The sequence below is a fragment of the Aspergillus fumigatus genome, chromosome 4, assembly GCF_000002655.1.
Source record: "Aspergillus fumigatus Af293 chromosome 4, whole genome shotgun sequence".
In the NCBI taxonomy this organism is placed as follows: Eukaryota; Fungi; Ascomycota; class Eurotiomycetes; order Eurotiales; family Aspergillaceae; genus Aspergillus; species Aspergillus fumigatus.
Window position 1 is genome coordinate 3836765 of NC_007197.1, and position 23057 is coordinate 3859821.

Genomic DNA, 23057 nt, shown 5'->3' on the forward strand with positions numbered 1-23057 from the left:
ACGCTGGGAATACAACCATGGATCGCCCTACGTGTAATCGCTGGCGTGAAAGCTATATCCGGCGAATGCCGCTTATCGTTCGTGATGAGCGCGATCTATGGATAAAATTAAGAAGAAAAACAGAAAAGTAAGAGAAGCCGACAAAATCGAAGACAGCAGCCTGTAATCAGCTGTAATACTCCAGTAGCCAGCTCTTCAAATCCCCTACAGTCGGATACTCCAAGAACAGGCTGCCCGTCACTGTCACCCCCAGCGTCTCCCGGAACTTCTCGGAAATCACCAGACTCATCAGACTGTCGATCCCTAGGCTAGAGAAACTGGCACTGTCCTTGAGGTCACTCAGCCCGAGTCCGGCCTCCGTAGCCACCAGAGCGATCGCTTTGGCGGCGGTACTGTTGGCGTCGGGCTCAGCGGCTGCCTTCACTCCGTTGGTGGTCGGCGCATCGGCTGATGCTGGAGCGGCCGGAGTACTGGCCGGTGCCGCTTTGGGCTGCAGGGCCTCTGATCCAGCAGGAGGTGCAGGTGCAGGCGCGGAGGTAGCAGGCGTAGACTTTCTGGCATCCGCATCCGGGGCGGAGAAGAATCGATTGAGCAGGATACGAGGATACCTGCGGAATTTGATTCCCCCGACCATGCCGACAATCGTCTCGTCCTGGAGGATGTAGACGTCACCCAGATAGATATTGTTGTCTTCAACCGTCGGGATCATCTTGACATAAGAGCGGTATTTGCTCCCCGGAAGGAGGGGCGCCGCAAACCGCATCGAGCTCCAGCCGGGAGTGACGCAGAAATTGGCATTCGTATCGTTCGCATCGGAGACATTCATTATGAAGCCGGCCAGATGGGCCACACTGTCAATGAAGTACGGGGGAACGGTCCAGGTGCCGCCTTTCTCGGTGGTGAGGACGACATCTGCAAATGCCTCGAGCTCGTGCAGCACCACTGACTGCATGCCGCGGTACTTATCAGCATAGTCGACCAGGCTGCTGGCAAACAGTCCGTAGGCCATGCGCCGGGTGAAGCGGTTGGCCACGCCGTCTTCTGCGAGCTGCTCAAGCGCATGGATCCGGCCCTGCACGAGATGGGTCGCAGGACGCCAGGACGCCAGCCAGTCGCTCGCTTCCTCGTAGTAGACAGTCGCACTGGCAAAAGGTTCCTCAATAGATCCGTTGATCACGTTGTGCCATTTCAGATGTGCCTGTCTGGATCGGATATTGTCAGTGCTCGCAGACACTTGGATGAGCTGTGGTGACTTGGTGTTCTCCTGCGCCACCAGAGCCTTGACGACTTCCAGGTTGGCGATATTCATGTGTGGTTCCTGATTGGGATTGAGCTTCTTATAGAGATATTCACCCAGCGTGAACGCAATATCGGCATGGATCGACTACTGAGGTTAGTCATGCGGGATACAAAGGGAGAGGGCGCTTACCGAGGTGACAACTCCCCGTCCATTCATCTTGTGGCCATACGCTGCCGCTAGGAAATCCGGCTGCATGAGATCCGACTGCATGACGACCGACCCAGCTGCACCGTCGTACTGCTCGTGGATGATCTGCTGGACGGTGGACGTCCTCAGCTCCGATGCCAGCCCCGCAAGGGCCTTGGTTTGCGGGGCCTCGTCATCGTAGAACGTGTTTCCCTTGGTGAGGGCCCAATTTCCCTGGTACTGGATCCAGTATGTCTTTTCATTCCAGCTGTATGTCGGCAGATCCAATAGCCGGAGGGCCCGTTCGAACGGCTGATGGAACTCATTCCAGTCCACAGGCACCCCGGCGCAGTGGAGGATCCCTAAACTGCTCGTGAGCGTTACCCAGTTATCCTCCCCGCGGCGGAACGACGGCACGGTCACGCTGGTCGAGGGGAGGGAGGATCGGACGAAGTTGACACAGACAGGGTGTGGGCCGATTTCAACCCACACGGTGGCATCGTCAATGGTGGAAATCTTGTGCGCCATCTTCATCGCAGAGAGGAAGTGGACGGTCTCGCGCGTCGCCCGCCGCATGTATACCGAATCTATCGTATGCTCATCGAAGACCACTTTACTCAGTAATGGTGAGATCACCGGCAAGTTCGGCGCCTGGAAGACGACGCCCGATGCCGCCAGCGCCTCAAACTCGTCCAGGATGGGATCCATCTGCGCCGAGTGAAAGGCAAAGGCTACCTCTAACACAATACACTTGAATCCCTCGGCTTCCAGGAGCCTGGCCACCGCCGCCATCTCCTCGCGGGTGCCGCTGAGGACCATTTCCCTGGGTCCATTGACACAAGCAATTTCATAGGGCAGGCTCCCTGCGAACTGCTCAATTTGCTCGAGAGACGCCCGGACCGCCATCATCTGATGGCTACTGGGCTGGCACCGCTCTTGAAGCAGGCACGCACGCTGTCCGACAAGAAAGATGGCATCGCTAGCAGACAGAACGCCAGCGATGTGCAGGGCCGCATACTCACCCAGACTATGGCCCACCACCACATCCGGCGTCACGCCTAGCGAGACCCAGTACTTTGCAAGAGCTATCTCGGTGCAGACCAGTGCTAGCTGTGTGATGACGGGACAATGGGCATGGTCCCGGGGATAGGAGCCGTCAATGGCAGGGACAAAGGAAGGGAACCCTTGCCCCTGCGCCAGGGTGTCTAAATGCAGGATCTGCGAGCGAAAGTACGGCGAGTGCTGGAAGAGCTGGAGGTCCCATGATTTATATGAGGATCCCTGACCGGTAAAGGCAAAGGCAATGGGGGGCGGGCCCGTGGCAGAAATCGGTTGAAGGGTATTGACCGAGTCGGATTCGAGGGTTTTGCACAGCTGAGCCTTGAGATCCGCAATATCCGAAGTGGCCACGGCGACTCGATGATTATGGTGATGACGCCGTGCCGTGGTCGTGTACGCCAGGTCAGACAACGCGACGTCCGGATGGGCGTCCAGGAAGCTCAGCAGCCGTTCGAGGTTCCCTTTGAGGGAGATCTTGCTCTTTGCCGAGACGGTGACCAGGTGAGAAGAACGGGGGTCGATCGCGCCAGCCGGCTTTGGTCGAAGCGGCCCTTCTTCTATAGCCAAGGTCGAATTGCCCCCGGCGGCACTGAAGTTGTTGACCATCGCGATGCGCTTCCTGCCGGGGCGTCGGGGCCAGGGCTTCTTTTCATAGGGAATACGCAAATTTCGCTGATCCAGGTCTTTCGGGAACCCCGGATTGATGCTATTCTTGATGCCGACATGCGGGGGGATGGCCTCCTTCTGGAACATGAGAAGCACCTTCACCAGCGCAGTGACACCCGCGACAGCTTCCCCGTGGCCGACGTTTGCCTTGACCGCACCAATGAACACGGGCTGCTGGGAACTGCGCCGCTTAACAGCAGGGGCAAAGACATCACTGACTGACTTGATTTCTTCCGCGTCCCCGGCCTGGGTCCCAGTTCCATGCATCTCGACGTAACTGACGTCCATTGGATCGATGCCGGCGCTGCGGAGGACCTGTCGGCTGAGACAGGACTGGGCGCCGGCATGTGGATGAGTGATGGAGATGGCCTCCGCAGAGTGGTTTGTCGCGGCCCCAAGAATCACTCCCAAGATGTTGTCATTGTCTGCTTCCGCGTCTTCCAGACGCTTCATTACAATGGAGGCCACTCCGTCCGCACGGCAATAGCCATCTGCCTCACAGTCCCAGGTTTTGCACGCATTGGGAGTCTTGGTCAGGAAATGCCCGTGGCTGAGGCCGGCGAAGGCATCCGAGTTTGTCAGAACATTCATTCCTCCGGCCACCACCGTGTCCGTGTCGCCGTTCCAGAGAGCCGTACAGGCTGCCTAGGAAAGGTTAGTCAGGGGGCGATGATCAAGACGTCCGACATACCTGGATGGTGGCCAGACTGGAGGAGCAGGCTGTATCGATACTGAAGCTCGGCCCCCAGAGTTTGAAAAAGTAGTTGATCCGTCCCGGCCCGAATGCACGACAGCCGCCGGGGATGAAGTAGGTGCTAATCTCCTGTGCCGAGTTGACCTCGCGGTAATCGTCACTGGCTTGGCCGTAGAACGTGCCCATGCGGTGTTTGTTGGACGATCGGGTGCGGTTCGCCACGTATCCTGCCCGCTCCAGGGCTTCGTAGGCCGTCACAATGGCGAGACGCTGCATTGGATCGGTCTGTTGAGCTTCCCGGGGGGACATGTTGAAGAAGGGGGCATCGAACAGGCCTGGTTCGTCAATGAAGCAACCATACGGTGTGTGGCTCGCGTTGACCCGTTTCCCCGCGGGATCATAGTGACTGTCCACGTCGAATCGGTCCGGAGGGATCTTGCGATGGACATCCAGCCCCTGTTCCAGAATGTCCCAGAATTTCTCCGTATCGGTCGCTCCACTGGGCATGCGACAGGACATGCCGACGATGGCGATTTTAGATTGAGCCGTACCGCGCGGTGGAGGCCGCTCCTCGTCTCGCGTCCTTGTGATCCATGGGCCGAGGTCCTTGATAGCCACCTCGACTCCTTCCCTTAGGGAGGTTTCCAAGGCGGACAGGAGGTCGTGAACCGGATGTGAGTTGCGGAAGACCTGGACCTGGACCTCGGACACGGAGAGCAGCTTGGCCCGTTCTACTACTCCCTGGATGACATTTTCCCACTCAATGGCTTGGGTGAGGATTTCAGTCATGACATGTTCGAACAGCTCCGTCGCCGTCGTGGCTGTCGGGAAGGGCTCGCCGCTGCCAGTCGAGAGGATCGGGTATCGGGCGATAAAGCGCGTATCCAACGCCGCTATTGACGGGCCTTGAACCACTGACCGGGCATGCTGCGAATTGTAGATGTGTTTTGCATGACACAGCCCCCCATACACGGGAAGCGCAACGAAGGTGCGGTCACGGAAGAAATCAGACATTCGGAAGAGGCGCCGGAGTCGAGCCGGTGGCCCACTGATGGTCACTGACGTCCGACTAATTGCGCTGATGAAGATCCGGCTCGCCTCGGGAGTATTCTACGGCTATTAGCTGGTATACGGTAACACTCCAGTGGAACTCACTTCGCGCGTGTGGATAACAGCCAGCTCCTCTTCGGCTTCCTTAGGAGCGACATTGGGAATCACATAGGCCCATGAGTCTCGTTCGCCTGTCGCATCAGCGGGTTGAAGATTCTGAGAGACATCGGCAACCAGCACTCCAAGACGGAAAGCCACGCGCACGACCTCTGCCCCGGCCAAGGGAAGGTCCGCCAGCGTCGGGGAGAGAGAGACAGCCGTCGACGCCAACAGGCCAAGTCCCAGGCCTGTGAGATAGGTGTTTGCGGAGTCGAAGGTGTACTCATTCGGTGAGTCTTCGTAGTAACTGATGCCGTGAGTACTAGCTACTGTTCTGAGCCGGTTCCACGTACCCGATAAACGTTCCCAACTGGATAACACAAAGAAGAACGCCCTCGATCGACCCGCAGAGAGGTCCTCTGCACAGCTCGGGCTGCTCGGCAAGATGTAGAACGCTCTCGAACGGACTCACCAAGGCTTTTTGCGCGGCATGTAGTTGTCGAACTTCATCGTGCACTGCCCAGGTGCTCTCCTCGATGAATCGGGCGAGGAGCGGGTATCGCCGGTCTTTGGTGTAGGTGTGTAGTCGTCGACAGATGCCTTGGATGCCATCTTGAGGAAGCTCGTTACCAAAGTAGACGACCTTCATTCCTTTCTCTGCTGTGGGAGATTCAGACGAGGGGGTAAAGTCTACTGGCCTCATCGTCGCTGCTATAGACCTCAGTCTCTCAACAGATACGGGAAGTCGGAGAGGGATCTTTGCTAACCCCAGATACTAATTTCGTAGAGCAAAGAGGCTGTTGTGTAGTCAGTGTAGGTTTTTGCGTACGGACATGTCTATATGCTGGCCCTCCATCAAACCCAACGGGACGTGCCGTGTTCGGAAGTCCATGATGCTCTCGGGCTACAGGGAGCTCGGTCGATATACTTTGGACGTCCGACTGGTCGGTCAATTCTCTCAGATCCAATTAGGCCGAGGCCGATGCCCACTGTAACAGTGATCATTTACTCTGACATTCGCTTCCTATTAGAATTTCCCTCGGTATTTCTTTGCGCATATGTCCTCCCAGTCCAGAGAACAGTAATCATGGCCAATGAGAAACGAGGAGGATATCGACAAATCAACCAAGCGCTGAATATATGTGCCTGGGAGGGCTATTTGAATGAGCAGCACGCACGGCTGCCCACTCTTGAGGATGTCGAACAAATCAGCCCCCGCGTGCTGCGTGTCCTGGGTCAGAATGAAGGCAAGGTACGCAGAGCCGACGGCTACTATACATGTAGTTCCCGGCTGATCGAAGGACCTCAGTTCACGCTCCAAGGAACAAACACTTATATCGTGGGCACCGGCCGTCACCGTCTGCTCATCGACACGGGACAGGGGATTCCCGAGTGGGCCAGCCTGATCTCGTCTACCTTGGCAGGCTCCTCGATCGAGCTGTCTCATGTTCTGCTCACTCACTGGCATGGTGATCATACTGGGGGCGTTCCGGACCTTCTCCGGATGTATCCCGACTTGTCCGATTCGATCTACAAGCATACCCCTGGCAAGGGCCAGAAGCCTATCTCAGACGGACAGACCTTCCGTGTGGAAGGCGCTACTGTCCGTGCCGTACACACCCCCGGCCACTCGCATGACCATATGTGTTTCATCCTCGAGGAGGAAAATGCCATGTTCACCGGGGACAACGTCCTGGGCCATGGGAGCAGCGCGGTCGAGGTGCTTAGTACCTGGATGTCTTCATTACGGATGATGCAGTCGCTTCGCTGTGCGGTGGGGTATCCGGCCCACGGCGCAGTGATACGCGACCTGCCAAGCAAGCTGGACCTAGAGCTCACGCAGAAGGCCCGTCGGGAGGACAGGGTCGTCGAGACGTTGAAGCAGATGAAGACAGAGACCCAACGGAACGGAGCACGGGGGAAAGGCAGCGTCACCGTCCAGCAACTGGTGACGGCCATGCATGGACATGATTTGGATGAGCAGGTGCGGACAATGGCCTTGGAGCCGTTTGTGGACGAGGTTCTGCGGAAGCTGGCGCAGGATGACCGGGTGGCGTTTGAGGTTAGAGGAGGCCAGAAAAAGTGGTTTGCAATCGAATACACCTAAGTCCATATATCTGTGGTACTGCACTATTTCTGACTTCTATGGGGCTCTGTAATCCCAGCTAAAGACAACGAGGAAAGCATTCCACTCCGTAACCATTGCTTCTCCTTGTAGACACGGGCCTTCAATTGCAATGAACATCAGCGTATTTACAACTCCGGCTCCTGGCGAATGCCCAGCCCTGTTTGACCAGACTTTTGGTGCTTTAAGCTCGGTGGTTTTCCTCGGGTCGTTTTCTCGGGCGTGCTCCATATCCACCAGATGTCACCCCGAATGCGGCATCAGTGGAATGCTTGTGTTACAATGCCTGTGCTCCCATCTGGATAAGTATCTCGACACTGCTGTATTTGAGCAAGTGTCCCTTGACCAACCCTCGTAGCGGACACGAATAAAACACCACAAGATGGAACGGCAACCAAAGTCTCTCTGCGACGCGACGCAACTTCTTGAGACTGCCAACATTATCTCTGACACCGTCCAGACCATCATTGCGGAATGGTCGGCGGAGGCGAAGGCACCACAAGGCTCTGGCAAGCAAAATGCTCCAATGCTTCCTAGTCGGGAACTGTTTGATGCTCAGCGGACCATCCTAGCCGCGGTTGGCAAGCTGACCGAGTTGGTGTCGGATCCGAGCGCACGGATCCTGGAAGTAGCAACGCAGTTTCAGGAATCCCGATCGTTGTATATCGCTGCTGAGCGGCGCATTCCGGACCTCCTTGCCGCCGGGGATGAGGGCGGCGTGCACATCGACCAGATCAGCCAGAAGGCCAAAATCGAACCCCGAAAGCTGGGTGAGTCTGCACCTGAGATGAGGGTTACGAGCAAGGTCTCTCTCTCCTGGCGATAACAGGCAACTGACGGTGATCTGCAGCTCGCATTTTGAGATACCTGTGTTCGATCGGTATTTTCAAGCAAACCGGGCCGGATACCTTTGCAAACAATAGGATTTCGGCGGCACTGGTGTCGAATGAGCCCTTGCGCGCCTACGTTCAGCTGGTGAATAGTGAGGGCTTCACGGCCTCCGATCGTCTGCCACACACCCTCCTGCATCCAGACACTGGGCCCTCGTACGACGTTGCAAAGACAGCTTGGCAAAATGCCGTCTGCACCAAAAAGACCCGATGGGAGTGGCTCGAGGAACGCGTGGCTCCAGAGCAGTTGTTGGAGTCTGGAGGCCATTATCCGGGGATTCCAAGTCTGGTTATGGGACTCCCGCCAAGGGAGGATGATGGACTGGTCGCGAGACCGGAGCTGGAGATCATGGGTTTGTCCATGGTTGGCGGCGGACGAGTATTTGGGACCGCCCATGTTTACGGTAGCTCTCGCCCTTGACATCATCGGATCGGCTGTTCTCGCTAACGTCACGCAGATTTCCCATGGGCGTCCCTGGGGGATGCCCTGGTAGTTGATGTCGGGGGAGGCGTTGGCGGATTCCCCCTGCAACTGAGCAAGGTATACCCCCAGCTGCGGTTCATTGTGCAGGACCGTGGTCCGGTCGTCAAGCAGGGGCTGGAGAAGGTCTGGCCCCGGGAGAACCCTGAGGCCTTGCATCAGGGACGAGTGCAGTTCGTCGAGCATAGCTTCTTCGATACAAACCCCACTGAGGGCGCCGACATTTACTTTCTGCGATATGTCCTGTAAGGCTGTCCTTTCCCATTGTCGACGGTTGCTGACCTTGGCACCCTACACAGTCATGACTGGTCGGACGACTATTGCGTGCGCATTCTGGCCGCCATTCGCTCGAGTATGGCGGCACACTCTCGCTTGTTGATCTGCGATCAGGTCATGAATACGACCATCGGAGATCCTGACTTGGACTCAGCCCCGAGCCCGTTGCCGGCCAACTACGGCTACCACACGCGGTTCAGCCATAGCCGGGATATCACCATGATGTCGTGTATTAACGGGATTGAACGGACGCCAGCGGAGTTCAAGGGTCTTCTCCAGGCCGCCGGGTTGAAGCTGAAGAAGATTTGGGACTGCAGGAGCCAGGTGTCGTTGATTGAAGCAGTCTTGCCGGAGATGAACGGGTTCAGATAGTATTTTTCTATCCGTCTGTGGAATTTGTGGAACATTAATAGCCCTTCGATTGAGGAAAAGCATAGTAACCTTGACCCGAATGAGGGAGGTAGACGCGTAGCCATCTTGTAAACCAGCCACCTTTTGGGATTGGTCTGCAAGGAATGAATAAAGTCTTTGCATCTTTAATGGCGATCAATCGTCCGTTTCTTATCACTAAACAGAGCAATTCGGGACAAGGTCCGATCCTGCCCAGAGAGCATCACTTAATGAACGGCATTGGAAATACTCCCTCAGGCGGACTTGTATCGAATGACCACGGCCAGTCATCCAGTAATTCTGGCGGCAGCTGGAACTGAGTGAGCGGGTCCTCAAACCCGGTTAGAGGCGCATGCATGGACGCGATGCTGTCTTGATGATCTTCCGACGGCATATGGTCGGGATTGAAGGATGACCTTCGGGTAGACATAGTCGACGATGCTTGCATGCGCATGTACTCGTCTATGCGACCTACCTGCGCTTTGAGGCGTTCACTGGCACCAGTGGACCGTCGCAGGCCTGACTCCAACCGATGCAAAAGCTGGGCCATTTCCAATCTATCACGGTGAGTCTCAGTTTGTCCGTGGAAGTTGCAGGGGATGTGACCTACAGCAGCGTACGGACTCGCCTATAAGATCTCTCGGACAGACTTCCTTCCATGGCGGATCCAAGGATATAGCCAATCCCGCCCAGATGATACAGCTTTAAACATCAGTACATACCGTCCACGAACAGTGGCAGGAATAGCATACCAAGGGAGAACTGATAGCTTTCAGATATTCGACAGGCACTTTAGAGAAAACGCTTAAGACTTGCCCTGCGACGTCACATTTGCCATCCGCCCCTGGGTCTTCGTTTGCGAATAGGACCATACGCAGCAGTTGCAGAGTGGCTTGGATGTTAGCGGACTGGAAGCCTACGATATCCTGAGCGGGGTCACCAGTGACTGGCGGAGTCTCGCGAAACTGCGCAGGCAGCGAAGAGTACATGGAAAGGACGTGGTCCATAACAGAGGCAGCGGCCATTGGGGCTGGACGGAATAATGACCAGACTCCCGTCCTCCCATCAGTGTTGGAAGACGACCGCCACCGTTGGCAATCGACGGCATGCTCCAGAATTCGATAAAGGTCGGTGGTGAAGTTCCAGCCACGTATCCACTGACTTGGCTGTCCTTTTCCGCCGTAACCATCGTTAAGATCCCTCTGAACGGACAGCATGCTGGGGATGAAATCATCGTCCTCCCCGCTCGGATACTGGACATTAGACTGCGCTTCTCGGTAGCGGATGACTCCGCCCCAGACAATGGAGGAATAGACGTCTAAGGTGTATATGGACCAGAACTAGCACGACTGTTAGACATTGGGCAGTGGAATGCAAAATCATGCGACGGGAAGCGCCTGCGTACCATCCTTCGCCGGACCTCAACCTCAACAGGACTCAGGTCTTTGGGCCAGAGCTTCTCGTCATGTAGCCCTTCCATTGCGCTCAGTGTATGGTAGATCCCCGCATACTGTTGCATGTCCTGAATTTGTCCATTCTGGATGCCGGCAATGCTCAAAATGGCACATGTCCTCAGGTATTCCGTGCCCTTTGCGGCGGCCAGGTCGCGCGGGATGGATTCCTTTGCCGCAGCGCAAAAGACCTCGGAGGGAGGATTTGCCAGTTGCGAGGGGGACCAGCGCTTTGAATACAGGGCTCCGTCACGAGCCCGCGCGGAGGCCAAGGCACACATGGCCATTGTCGACGCGAACAATCCCCGATGCTTCAAGTATTCTCTCTTTTCCAGCTGCGTCAGGAATGATGACCGGTGAAACAAGGGAAATCTATTAAACTCAGACATCAGCCAGTCGTCCCAGCGTTCGTGGACAAGGCGATACGCACATGGGATATACAATCTCGAAATAGACGTGAGCGAGATTGTGGATAGTGCTCTCGCAGCCAATAGCAAATGCCTTCCATGAGTTCACCAGCGCCCCATCATTGGACGTTGGCGCAGTCGTCCAGGTGCCATTCAGAATGTCCCACGGGGAGTCAGCAGCGCCAGGGTGTCTGATGGCATCTAGACGGGCTGAATGCGACGAGGATGATCCTGCAGCATCCGCGCTGAGTGGCGGAGCCGACTTGCTCTCTGCCAAACTGGCATTTCTTGGAACTCCTCGCCGCCTGGCCGGGCGATCATAGGTACATTGAATATCAAAATCCGCACAGTTCTGGCAGGGCGCCAGAGGGCCGTTGATCTTACTGCATTTTATGCTACGTCTGTGGCAGAAGTCACCTATGGATTGTTAGGGGGGAATAAAAATTCTTCATAGGACACGTTATTCATAGGACACGAACAAGCCTTCGAAGCACGTTGAAATTTCCGCGGACGTTGCGACATTCCCACGATGATCTGACTAGGAAGCACGCTAGTATAGCATCGAAGGAAGCTGTTCTGTTCAACGGTTAAACGCGTCGACTCGATGATCCGTTGCATCCGTTGCCGTGGCGGTTGCTGACCAATAAATTACATACAAGCGAGTCAGAAGTCCCTAGGGCCTAAGGATCCAGGGCTCGGCCTGACTCGGTCAAAACTCGGTGCTGAGACAGTTGGTCTGCGCCACTGGGCGTGCTCATGTACTCTACTGTAAGCCCTAACTCTAGCAATAAGCATAAACAGGCACTGATGGTGTAATATTATATCAAGTGATACGGGATGGTAGAGTTTCCTTCTTGCTTGGAATAATAGAAAACCGCCTCGTGTGTGATCCCGTTTATGTATGTCGGTGTATCTTATATATATCTGTATAGTTTTCTTCCTATGTATAGTATGTATATATACTATGGTGGATAGCGTGAAAGGTCATAGAAGACCTTCTCTACTCAATCTGCTCTATCGCAACAAAGGGAGTATAATACGGAAAGTTAATCGTATCTTGTGATGGTTATCCAAATCCTTTCCCAGTCAAGCCAAATCAATAAATATTCGTAAATCATTGTAACTCTATAATACATCGATTCATACCCATCCGCAGGATCACCATTTGTTGTCAAACACTTTCCCATTGACATAATTGACCATCTCACTCACGGGCGAGAGGTGGTCCCGCCCTTGGCCAAACAGCATCCCGTGTCGCATCACCTTGCGATAGTTCTTGCCAGGCGATACCTTGCCCAGAACATACTCCTGCCGGGTCTCGACACGAGTCGGCACGGGGATCGAACGGCCCACAATCGCCTCCATGCCCTGCCAGGCGAAGGTGATGGCCTCCTTGGCGCCGCCGGGGATCCCGGCAGCGTCCAGCATCAGGATGCGTGTATTCGGGTAGTGTTTCTGGATATACTGGACGATGTTGGGGTTTGGTGGGCTCCGCCGCCGCACATGAAGATCTCGTCGATCGGGAGGTCTTTGGGCGCATACCGACGGTAGTGGTCCACAATGGCCTGGGCGGTGATGCGTGTGATGGTGGCGACCACGTCGTCGGGGCTGAGTCCCTTGCTTTCCGCCTTGCGGATGAGCTCGAAGGCAAGGGTGTCCCGGAAGACTTCGCGGCCGGTGGTCTTGGGCGGGTCGAGGCGGAAGTAGGGATGGTTCTGGAGGAATTCGTCGACGAGTTCCTGGTCGACGGTGCCGCGCGCCCCCATCTCGCCGTCCTTGTCATACTCCTGCGCGCCATTGGTGTAGTGGCGCACCACGGCATCGATGAAAACGTTGCCCGGGCCGGTATCGAAATCGTAGCAGGCATCGATTCCGCCGTGCGAGTCGGGGGGGATGAAACAGACGTTGGCAATTCCGCCAATGTTCTGACAGGCGCGCAGCTTGGTGGGGTGGTGGAGCAGCAAGGCATCGAAGAAGGCGATCAGCGGCGCGCCCTGACGACCGGCAGCCTGGTCGCTGACTCGGAAGTCGGTGACGGTGGTGATTCCGGTGCGAGAAGCCAAGAACGTGCCCTCGGCCATGGTGAGCGCGCTGCGCACTTCGCCTGGCTCTGGCATGGAGAGGAGCCAGATGGTCTGCCCATGCGATCCGATCACATCGATGGTCTCAATGTCGACGTGGTGCTCCTGGCAAAACTCCTTGACGGCAGCCGCAAATGTCTCTCCCAGAATGACGTTGACTTCCGATAGCTCCGAGGGGGAGGTCTTATTGTGAAGGATCATGTTCATGACCCGCTTCTTGATGGTCTGCTCGAGAGGAATTTCGCCATACTACAAGCCATGATCCGTCAGTGTCTCCGACTCGTCACTCACACCCACTGTCGTAGCTCAGAATATTGTCCGACATACCTTGAGAAGCTCGAAATGCATGGGAGACTCGGGAGTCTCCTGGCGGAAGTGGCACAGAGCGCAGTCGATTCCATCCTGCAAGGTTTGTGAGTCTCCCGTTTCTTGCAATCACTCCCTCCGAACTCACCATTGATGTGCCGCTGTTCAAGCCCAGGACGGTCAAGTCCAGGGCTGGGTGGCTGGAAGCACCGTTGGTAGCGCCGGTGACAGTCATCGTTGTACCTTCGTTGCTGGAGAATATGCACCGATAACGACTCAACCCTGCGTTTCTTCGGCAGTGGACGGACGAGGGATTAAATAGATTAGGCAGCTCGGCTTGTCACTACATGTCAGGTCGCCCTTGTGATCTGGGCCAGCGTCCGTCTTAATTGCCTTCATGTTAGTTACCTACCAGCCCTGAAAGGCAAGCCACGGACATCATTGGTCTGGACTTCAAGAGGCTCTGGCTTTCCATTGGCTAGACGCGTAAATTGGTAAACGGAAGAGCTGTTAAATGCTTGACGGGTGAACGGTTAAACGCTTAAACGGTCCAAAAAAATCTCTGGGGATGCTCTCCGCACTGTGGCTCTCCCCGAGTTTTCGCCATTGCGCGGACAGATGGAGTACGTTGGGACACGGTGTCGCCCGAAACTGCTCCAAAACGCCCAATTTGGTTTTCTGGATCGGTTTGGGATGGAGTGCAGGATTAGGGCTGAGACTATTATTTAAATCGATCTCTTCCCCCCGGATTTTCCTCCGCATTAGTCTCGTGTCTACTGCAAGCTCCAACGGCCTTTGAATGGACTCGGGCGTCTGAATCTTTCACCGGTTTGATATCTCGTGCACAGGTCCATCCATCATGGGGTATACCACTTTATGGAAGCGGCTTTCGTCGTCGCAGCTCAATCTGGCAATTCAAGTCTTCTCCCTTGTTTGCATCTTCTTCGAGGGCTATGACCAAGGGGTCATGGGAGGCGTCAACAGCGCGCCTACTTATGTGACTGAGGTCGGCATTGGTGAGCCAGATGGCACAGTGACCGATACTACCCATCAGGGAGGTATTGTCAGTATCTACTACCTGGGATGTATCTTCGGCTGCTTTGCCGGGGGCTGGCTGGCTGATCGTATTGGCCGTATCAACGGTCTACTGATCGGCTCTATATTCGCATTGGTTGGAGGTGCTCTCCAAGCTGCAATCCAGAGCTCTGACTTCATGTTGGTCGCCAGAGTCATCACAGGTATCGGTACCGGAGGTATGTCCGAGTGCATCTGACGCATAGATTTTGCAACTGCCTAACTTCATGCCTCCTAGCTCTGACCGGGATCACGCCCGTTCTGGTGTCCGAGACGTCTGCAGCAGAGCACCGTGGAGGCTTCTTGGGCTATGTCTTCATTGCAAACTGTAAGTCCCATCTGCGGGATGCCCTTTTGTAGGAATATTGACTGATCCACCTTCTAGACCTGGGAATTTCGGTTGCATACTGGCTGTCGTTTGGGCTCGCCTTTATCAATAACGGTTACTCTGATGTCCGCTGGCGGTTCCTGCTCGCCTTCCAATGTGTTCCAGGCCTGATACTGGTCCTGTTCATCAAAATGCTACCGGATAGCCCCCGTTATCTCGCATCAGTCGGTCGTAACGAGGAAGCTCGAGACCTGTTGACCAGGATCCGCGCCCATAAAGCCACCCCCGCGGACATTGACCACGAATACATGGAGATCGTTGCATCCTCTCAGGAGAGCAAGCCCAGTTCTCCCATTGAGTTTGTCAAGATCCTGATCGGCAAGGGCGGCCGACCCGGCTCGAATCTGGGTCGACGGGCCTGGCTTTGTGTGTGGCTTCAGATCATGGCTTCGTGGACGGGTATTACCGTAAGTCTATGCGTTCCGCAAGAAGTCTTGGGGTAAAAGCTTACAATGATCACAGGCTGTTACCGCGTATTCTCCCGTGCTTCTCAGCCAAGCCGGGTACAGCGAGGTGACTCAAAACGGTCTCGCCGGAGGACTGAATACAATCGGTATTGTCGGCACGATCATCAGTGCGCAGATTGTCGATCGACTCGGCCGGAGAAAGTGTCTGATGCTAGGGTCCATGGTCCTGTTTGCTGTCGAGCTTGTGGTAAGTCTCCGCCATGGCCGTCCAACCTTTTGAGAGCAGGATTAATCAAATCATCGTTGCAGGCCGGTGGCGTGTATGAAGGCTCCCTTCAGAATCCGAGCAAAGCTGCACAGTATGCACCAGCCGCCGTGGCAATGCTCTTCCTCTTTAACCTGGGGTATGCTGCAACCTGGGGAACGGTGGCCTTCTTGGTGCCCACCGAAATTTTCCCATCGGATCTGAGAGCCCAAGGCAACGGGTTCGGTATCACGGGTTGGGCTATCGGAGTCGGCATGACTACCTTAGTCAATCCCATCATGTTTGGCAGTTTGAAGAGCCGCAGTTACTTCCTCCTCTCCGGGCTCAACCTTCTCTGGATCCCCATTGTCTACCTGCTATACCCGGAAACGTGCAATCGGTCCCTGGAGTCGATCGACGCCTTGTTCTCCACGCCCAGCCCGTTCTACTGGGACATGGAGCGAGCATACAAGCTTCATAGTGATGTGCTCGCGGAGAGAGCAGCGCGGAAGCTCACTGACGAGGATGCGACAAAAGCCGATGGTCACGAATCAGCCCACGAGGAATTCCACGGTGCAACCACCGTAGGTGTATGATGTATGAGCTATATAGTCACAATATAGCGCTCTCTGTATTCTACCTACTCTCAAGTCAATCTTATATGTTCTGATCCGAATAGACCGGCAGCTACTGGTCAACTCCTAATCTGTAATAGGGAGTGCTCTGATCATATCTACATTGAAATGGCTTGTTAGCCAACATTAGTTAGTAACGTAGGGTACCGAGATGTCAATTGTCGAAGCACTGGGCTTGCGTGTAGAGCAGAAACCTACATCCCTGCTGCACATTATTGGTAGGCATTATACGCGCATCGATGAGCTATTATGAATATTGTATCTCCATCTTAGTACTCCGTTTCCCGTTTCCGCATGCTTTAGTCTTCATATGGAAAGTTCGAGACTACCAGTCTTAGAGATAGAGCCCTGTTATCATTAACAGTGTTCTTTTCCATCGTTAGTAGATAAATACACGGACTGAGATGGGCCTTAGGTATAGGCTGTGCAGCCACCTAGTGTACTGCTTCTAGCAGGACTCTCGCAATGCACAGCGGCGGTGGCTATTACGGCTGTGCTGGCTGCTATGAAGACAGTGACTCCTCGAGCTTCAGGAGTATGTGACTGCCATTCCTATGGTCGTAGTTCAATAGACTTTTCTGTGCCTGAAGCTGGCTAGTATATCAATGTTAATTGAAACGCAAAGGAGGTAGGGTCTCACTGCAGAGAGATGTCCTGGCACTTTGACCCGAGAATGTCATAGAGGCTGCTGCCGCACTCGCACATGGAAGCGGATTTAGGTTTATCATCTCTGTCCTATTTATTGAAGCAAAGGGTGACGATGTCGCCGTCTACCTGGTTCATGAATCTCTTCTACTATCGTCTCTCATATAGGCCATCTTGACTGACAAGACTCACCTCATATTCTTGGATTACTTTAGATACATCTGCTTCAGATAAATGATCTATAAACAACTATATCCGATTATAGAGAATTTCCTCTGCTTAAACTGTCACTGTGAAGAATTAAACTTCATCACAATGAAACATATCAAGAACTCTCATGTAGCTGACAGAAAAAATGTATACAGACAGGTACAATATGATAAGGGTTGCCCCACAACTAGTCAATTACAACATGACTAGATTACCTACGGACGGATCTACCATATTTTGTCATCGTTGATAGCCGTCCAATACTCTTTAAAGTGGGACACTGAACTTGTCCACTCCAAAGTTTAATATCATGCCACTGCAGAGGGGCGGGTGGCAAACTAGGAACAGTCTTGTCAATTCAGACAAGTTGAATAGGAGGTAATTTTGAGTTGAAATGTCATATGAGGTATTTCGCCACCCTCGAATGTCTTTAATGTGATCTGTGGATCTGGATCATAGCTATTTCTAACGTCTCATGTGGGTGAACAAACATTAAGCTAATATGGAAACTTTCTAGCTAGCTTTAGAATAATGATATCATGCCACCCAGCTAGCTCACTACCTGGATGCTTCAGACTTGCTGATAATACATCAAAGGCTGCTGTCTACTCCACAAATATGATTAAGACATGATGCGTGATGATGGATCTGCACCGCAGGTCACAGAGGCAAACACCTACGCCAGCCTTGACTTCTGACAATGACCTGGAAAAAGATGTAAATGATCCAACAGAATTGTACTTGGCCATTTTCGCATGTGGCAGTTTTCATCTAATCCTGGCACTCTGGTAAAAGTTCCCTGGACTATACTGCCTGTCCCTATGTCCACATCTGAACACTGACTCACTGAAAAGGATATTCTACACATCGTATTGCACCCCACAGAATGAGAATGAAGACCTAGATCATTCTTATGAACGATCAATTCGCGAGACTATCGCAGACAAAATAAACGAGCTTCAAGAGGCAGCCCCTATAGAGCTCCTGGGTGCCTGGCTGATGTCGACGCAGTCTGCTGAAGTGCCGTATGTCCAGTACAACAGCATCACATGGTAGGGTCCTGATCCTCAGTGTCGAGCATCCAAAAGTACGGGCATAGGTTGCTAACTTGAGTGACAGCTCCATCTGTTTAGATCCGGTCCTCAATCATCATCCAGTTCATACTCTGCGGTGTCGTCATGTGTTCCATGATCTTTGCCTTGAAAGATGGTTTTTACGGGGTCATAATAGCTGCCCACTGTCCCAGAAGGCTTTAGTAGAGGTCTGTGACATATGCCAGCACTGGACGGTGTGAATATTTCCAAGGTGCTGCAACGTTTCAAGTTAAATAGCTCAGGTTCTCATCTGGCATTTTTACAATCCTAGCCCTAAATTAGAGCCCTCCGACTATCCTTCTTCAGCATTCGTAGAGAAACTGGTCGTAGCTCAGTTCTGTCAGCATCAGGTCTTATAAACACGGTTGGTCTAGGTTTAAGATCTTACTTTCTTTATCCAGGGTACTTGGGGGCTGACCCCGCCTCTTTCAGCAGTCTAACTGAGTGATACTTTTGAGTAGAATAATCATGACGAAGCTCATCAATCATATCCAATAACATGACTGGAAATCCTTACTACTCCTGGTTTAAAGCAGGGCATCTCCCTGTGGCAGGTCTTTGTCCTAACGTGGATTTGCAGTTCACTTAGTGCCTCATCCCATTCTTGCATTTCTGGACAAAATACACTATGCCGTTCATGTCATATTCGCATGTACTCGAGCTGAGACGGTGGTTGGAAGGGACTCGAGCGAATGTCATCTGTTACGGATCCGAGGACTATGCGGAAAAGATCAAAAGATGGAGCGATACTTGCGAACGCGACGCAGTGCGTTCCCCCGCGTTCTCATTGTACATACAACGGGAAATGACTGACTTTTGCCAGGGCGCTATCGTCGAAGTGACTTCTACATCAGAAGTATCCGAGACAGTGCAATTTGCTCGAAAGCACCACATCAACTTCGTCACGGAGGCCGGTGGACATTCCACCACTGGCTCGTCTGCTACCCACGGTGGACTCGTCATCAGCCTGGCGAAAATGCGTCGGGTTCTAACCGACCCTGCCTCTAAAACTGTGTGTGTCCAGGGTGGCGCTATCTGGGACGACGTTAACGAGTCTACTGCTGCTTATGGCCTGGCCGTTGTCGGATCAACTGCAAGTCACACAGGAGTTGCCGGAACGACACTCGGAGGCGGCTTCGGGTGGTTAACTGGGCGGTACGGTCTGATCAGCGACAATCTCCTCAGTGTCAGAATGGTCTTAGCAGACGGTACCATTGTGGAGGCATCTGACGAGGATCACCAGGATCTATTCTGGGCAGTTCGTGGCGCAGGACAGGCCTTTGGGATTGTGACAGAACTGGTTTTCCGGGCTCACGAGCTTGCTGGGCCGGTGTATGGTGGGACGCTCGTTTTCACCGTAGATCGACTACCGGGAATTCTTGAATTCGCCAGTCGCTTCGACAAACTGCAAGACGAAAACAGTGGCTTTTTCTTTGGGCTTGCAGCGCCATCAGCGGCTGATCGTACCGGTATCTTGGTGTTGCCATTCTATAACGGCAGTCAAGAGAAAGCTGAGGAATTCTTCGCGCCGTTGATGTCTCTGGGCCCTTCAATAAACAAGACCTCTATGATGTCCTACAAAGAACTCAATGGAATTGCAAATGTCGATCCAGTCCCGGAGGGTCGAAAATGTTTCAGTGGGACTAAAGTATCCATGCCACTTGACCAGCATCTGCTCTGTGATTTATGGGAGCATTTCGACGCGATCATGGATAAATACCCGCGATCGAATAACAGCGTGCTAATGTTTGAGCTCATACCTTACGAGAAGACCATAAGTGTCCCCATCGACGCCACAGCCTGTGCAGATCGAGGACGATACTACAACGTCGCATTGCTGCTCTGCTGGTATGACCCTGAGCACGACGCGGCGATGCATACGTATATGCGAGCCCTGCTCACGCAGATCAAGCGATCAGATTGTTATGCTGGCAAGAAGGAGCCTGTCGTGCAGGCCAATGCTAATTTTGCAGGTGGGAGCACTTGAACTTGTTCTATCCTGGTTACATGCTGACAATCATGTAGGTCATGAAATTGGAGCAACTTACCTCTTCAGGGATAATCTTCCCCGATTGCAGGCTCTGAAGAAGAAATATGATCCACATAATGTCTTCTCCAAGTGGCATGATCTCGTCTCTCATACAGAGAGGCAACCATGAATATGGTTGAATTGGGCAGTATATTTAGAACAATTTCCCTCCCTTTGAGACTTGGTGGTACTCTTACCGGGCCCTGCACAATGAGTACTCATAGTTGGTGTCTGTGTCACCAAGCAAGAGTGATAACTACATGAGGTCCTCGTCTACAGCTTGCAATCGACCCGTGTAAAGGTGATTAAGACTGGCAGGGCAGTATTTTATTGGTAATCTATAACCCATGATTCTCTAGTGCATGTACATATGCTCAAGATGAGACTGTTCAGTGACATTTTAACAGTAACTGAGTTAGCAAAACTTCAAATCAAGGTGAAATCAAGCTGAGATACATGGACTTTTTCGTCTACCACCAATTCCCACACCACAGGAAGTTCAACAATGCCGATAAAGAGATACAGAAAAGGAGTAAAAGCGAATCAGATACTACTCTCAACCCACAATTTTGAACAACGATATGGTCTCCGGAGACAGAATACTTTAACGATTAGTCCCTCTGTGAGCGGTTCTCCTCTCGGAGTGTCTGTACACTGTTCACGAGAGCCAGAAGATGCAGACGCCTCTCGTAGAGATTCCGCAGATCCATTCTCTTGCGATCGTCAGCCGAGTTATGACCTGTGATCAAGATGATCATGAAGAATGACTCAATCAAACTCGGTGGGACATTGCACAGCAATTGGCCTGTCATTGTCCATTTCATTGCGCTGGCTCCTGCAATGAGGCCCACAATGGTGAGAAAGCCAGCCACGACAGTGATCTCATGTGCGCAAACCCGGTTCATCGCATCGGATACACGCTGCGTCAGACCTGGCTTTTCAGCGGCCTCTTTGATCGGCATGGCCTGACCGACACTCTCGAAGAGTTTGTCGTCTTCCACTGCAACCTTTTCAAACTCGAGGTCGGCAAAGCCTCGCAGCCGAGCTTGCAAGTTTCGGAGGACAAAGCCATCATTCATGCCAACGAGACCGGCGTAAGTGCCAATGATCAGCCACCAGTTTGCGTCAAAGTGCAGTAGAGGTCCTATCGCCACCCATATGGTCATCATGATCAGCAGAATGGTAATCCCGACGAGAGTCCCGACGAGATCCGCGTAGTAGAAGATGGCACGTTGGACTCCGCTAACCTTGGGCGCGGGGATGATGACCACGTCGTTGTCAATGTTATCGCCAGTGAGGAGCCGAAGGCGAAATTCGAGCGTTGCATCAACCTGGAAGATTGCATTCAGGCAGCTGCGGGCGTAGGCCGAGTGTCGCTCGCGGACGTTAGCCAAGAATGCAAAAACAAACACCATCAATGCAGAAGAAGCCGAGTTCATGTACAGCTGCCACTCGTTGCTGTATCCTTCCCGATGTCCGAGGCCAATCCAGACGAAGACGCCAACCCAGTATAGAGCGACGGTGCCAAGATGACCCAACAGATGAGAGAACCAAGTGATGGTGCGTCCGAATCGCTTCTCTGTGGGTAGCTCTGCACTGAATCCAGGAGCGTCCTGGTGCCGAGCCACGATCGACTGCAGACGAGCTTGCTTCTCTGGATCTTTCTGGTCTGTTTCCAGGCCCAATTTCGCCAGCATCCTGCGGTGGCTGAGAATGCGCGACTGCAGCTCGGCGGCCACCGTCATTTCCTCATCATATGCGTTGAGCTGCTGCCTGACCAAGAAGGAGTCAAACACATAGCTGACAATTGCTTGAATATCGGAGATCAGGACTTGCCAGAGGTCAGAGGTCCCGTACTTGATCCCAAGCAAGGCCCAGGTGAGGAGGCCGGCAAGGATGAAGAAGAAAACGGGCTCCGATCCCGACACCCGAACGACGAAATCCAGCCACCGATCGAGCAATCTGGGTTTGCTTTTCGGTGTGTAGCCAGTGGCGTTCGGCTTGTCGATTGCAAGGCCGTCTTTCTCAATGAACTGAGTAGGAGCCACGCCGTGGATATCGGCCTTGGTTCCGGGCTTGCTCAGGACCTTCATGAGCCGATTCATTTTGTGCATGGGTAATATTTTTTTTTCCTTCTTTTTTTTTGGTTGTATATTGTGAAACAGAATGTAGATAGCGAATGGATGGATCTAAAGACACTGGGCTACACTGTTACACATCAGCGCCTGGTCCCAAGGCATTCGCGAGAATGAGGATATACAAACAGAACGCAATCTTTTCCATCTTCTGAGCGCTATATGGCACTCCACGAAGCAATAGTCCTCAATAACCTTTATTCTATGGTGGGTGACGTTCTTCTAGGAGCTCCGAGCAGACACCGTTCGGTCTGGGGCTATGGCATTCCACTGCAGTGATACAGCGACACAAGATTGTAGCACATGTGTTATTCATCGATGTATGACTCAACCTAAATATCAAATTGGCCGTATGATGAAGTTGAGGTATCAGTAATTGATATGAAGATATGACCAGCGAGTAGGCGAGCAGAGAGAAGTGGAAGGACAGCAGAAAAGACTTATATGCGCCGGACAAAATGTTCTATACAAATATTTCTTATCTTAGCTTCGGAAATGGAGACTTCTGGACAACAATTCCCGTGGATTCAGCCATTCAGGTTCGTCGAAATTGTTGACAGTCCCTCGTAGTCGCCCAAGAGAAAGCTTGGTTTGATCATTTATTCCCTCACAGGCTTGCTAGGCTACTATGATGTGTCACTCCTCTACCAACAATGAACATAATACATACTGCTCTCTTATGGTTTGCGGCAGGCAAATGATTTCGTTCATTTTGATGGCCATCAGGACCAGTATCAGTACCTACAATTTTCTGTTCGTCTTGTTTCCTTCTGAACTTTTGATAACATCACAGTA

At 53.1% G+C, this 23057-nt stretch overlaps 9 protein-coding genes across 9 annotated transcripts; 5 read left to right on the top strand and 4 right to left on the bottom strand.

The window, feature by feature from the left end:
• Positions 1 to 17: 17 nt before the first annotated feature.
• On the bottom strand, positions 18 to 5697 carry tpcC (non-reducing polyketide synthase tpcC; the record flags this gene model as incomplete). Its single annotated transcript, XM_746284.2, has 5 exons — positions 18 to 1384; positions 1430 to 3796; positions 3843 to 4955; positions 5001 to 5301; positions 5348 to 5697. The coding sequence occupies 5 exons, from the start codon at positions 5695 to 5697 to the stop codon at positions 167 to 169; spliced, it is 5349 nt and encodes a 1782-aa protein (XP_751377.1). The 3' UTR covers positions 18 to 166.
• Positions 5698 to 5835: 138 nt separating this feature from the next.
• tpcB (metallo-beta-lactamase type thioesterase tpcB) lies at positions 5836 to 7101 on the top strand (the record flags this gene model as incomplete). Its single annotated transcript, XM_746283.1, has 1 exon — positions 5836 to 7101. One exon carries the CDS (start codon positions 5836 to 5838, stop codon positions 7099 to 7101), a length of 1266 nt encoding a protein of 421 aa, XP_751376.1.
• Positions 7102 to 7501: 400 nt separating this feature from the next.
• tpcA (O-methyltransferase tpcA) lies at positions 7502 to 9138 on the top strand (the record flags this gene model as incomplete). The annotated part of the gene is made up of 4 exons (XM_746282.1): positions 7502 to 7889; positions 7970 to 8413; positions 8468 to 8735; positions 8790 to 9138. 4 exons carry the CDS (start codon positions 7502 to 7504, stop codon positions 9136 to 9138), a joined length of 1449 nt encoding a protein of 482 aa, XP_751375.1.
• A 241-nt stretch (positions 9139 to 9379) lies between these two features.
• Positions 9380 to 11632, bottom strand: AFUA_4G14590 (putative C6 transcription factor; the record flags this gene model as incomplete). Its single annotated transcript, XM_746281.1, has 6 exons — positions 9380 to 9713; positions 9767 to 9858; positions 9909 to 10496; positions 10562 to 10979; positions 11038 to 11431; positions 11494 to 11632. 6 exons carry the CDS (start codon positions 11630 to 11632, stop codon positions 9380 to 9382), a joined length of 1965 nt encoding a protein of 654 aa, XP_751374.1.
• A 90-nt stretch (positions 11633 to 11722) lies between these two features.
• Positions 11723 to 13636, bottom strand: AFUA_4G14600 (UPF0075 domain protein; the record flags this gene model as incomplete). The annotated part of the gene is made up of 4 exons (XM_746280.2): positions 11723 to 12503; positions 12557 to 13344; positions 13423 to 13497; positions 13550 to 13636. The coding sequence occupies 4 exons, from the start codon at positions 13634 to 13636 to the stop codon at positions 12173 to 12175; spliced, it is 1281 nt and encodes a 426-aa protein (XP_751373.1). The 3' UTR covers positions 11723 to 12172.
• Positions 13637 to 14260: 624 nt separating this feature from the next.
• Positions 14261 to 16471, top strand: AFUA_4G14610 (putative MFS sugar transporter; the record flags this gene model as incomplete). Its single annotated transcript, XM_746279.2, has 5 exons — positions 14261 to 14654; positions 14714 to 14803; positions 14861 to 15270; positions 15326 to 15517; positions 15580 to 16471. 5 exons carry the CDS (start codon positions 14261 to 14263, stop codon positions 16108 to 16110), a joined length of 1617 nt encoding a protein of 538 aa, XP_751372.1. The 3' UTR covers positions 16111 to 16471.
• Positions 16472 to 17458: 987 nt separating this feature from the next.
• On the top strand, positions 17459 to 18395 carry AFUA_4G14620 (RING finger protein). Its single transcript, XM_077804692.1, has 3 exons — positions 17459 to 17792; positions 17859 to 18056; positions 18124 to 18395. Exons 1-3 carry the CDS (start codon positions 17644 to 17646, stop codon positions 18296 to 18298), a joined length of 522 nt encoding a protein of 173 aa, XP_077660831.1. The 5' UTR covers positions 17459 to 17643; the 3' UTR covers positions 18299 to 18395.
• Positions 18396 to 18726: 331 nt separating this feature from the next.
• Positions 18727 to 20085, top strand: AFUA_4G14630 (FAD-binding oxidoreductase; the record flags this gene model as incomplete). Its single annotated transcript, XM_746277.1, has 1 exon — positions 18727 to 20085. One exon carries the CDS (start codon positions 18727 to 18729, stop codon positions 20083 to 20085), a length of 1359 nt encoding a protein of 452 aa, XP_751370.1.
• A 65-nt stretch (positions 20086 to 20150) lies between these two features.
• fetD (low affinity iron permease family protein) lies at positions 20151 to 22220 on the bottom strand (the record flags this gene model as incomplete). The annotated part of the gene is made up of 3 exons (XM_746276.1): positions 20151 to 20330; positions 20590 to 20597; positions 20783 to 22220. The coding sequence occupies 3 exons, from the start codon at positions 22218 to 22220 to the stop codon at positions 20151 to 20153; spliced, it is 1626 nt and encodes a 541-aa protein (XP_751369.1).
• Positions 22221 to 23057: the final 837 nt, after the last annotated feature.

What these genes read in the sequence shown, in the direction of transcription:
- AFUA_4G14620 (XM_077804692.1), top strand. Translation starts at nt 17,644, where the DNA reads ATGATGGATCTGCACCGCAGGTCACAGAGGCAAACACCTACGCCAGCC. An exon ending in CATCTAATCCTGGCACTCTG is followed by an intron (nt 17,793 to 17,858) that starts GTAAAAGTTCCC and finishes CTCACTGAAAAG; the next exon opens with GATATTCTACACATCGTATT. An exon ending in CAGTACAACAGCATCACATG is followed by an intron (nt 18,057 to 18,123) that starts GTAGGGTCCTGA and finishes CTTGAGTGACAG; the next exon opens with CTCCATCTGTTTAGATCCGG.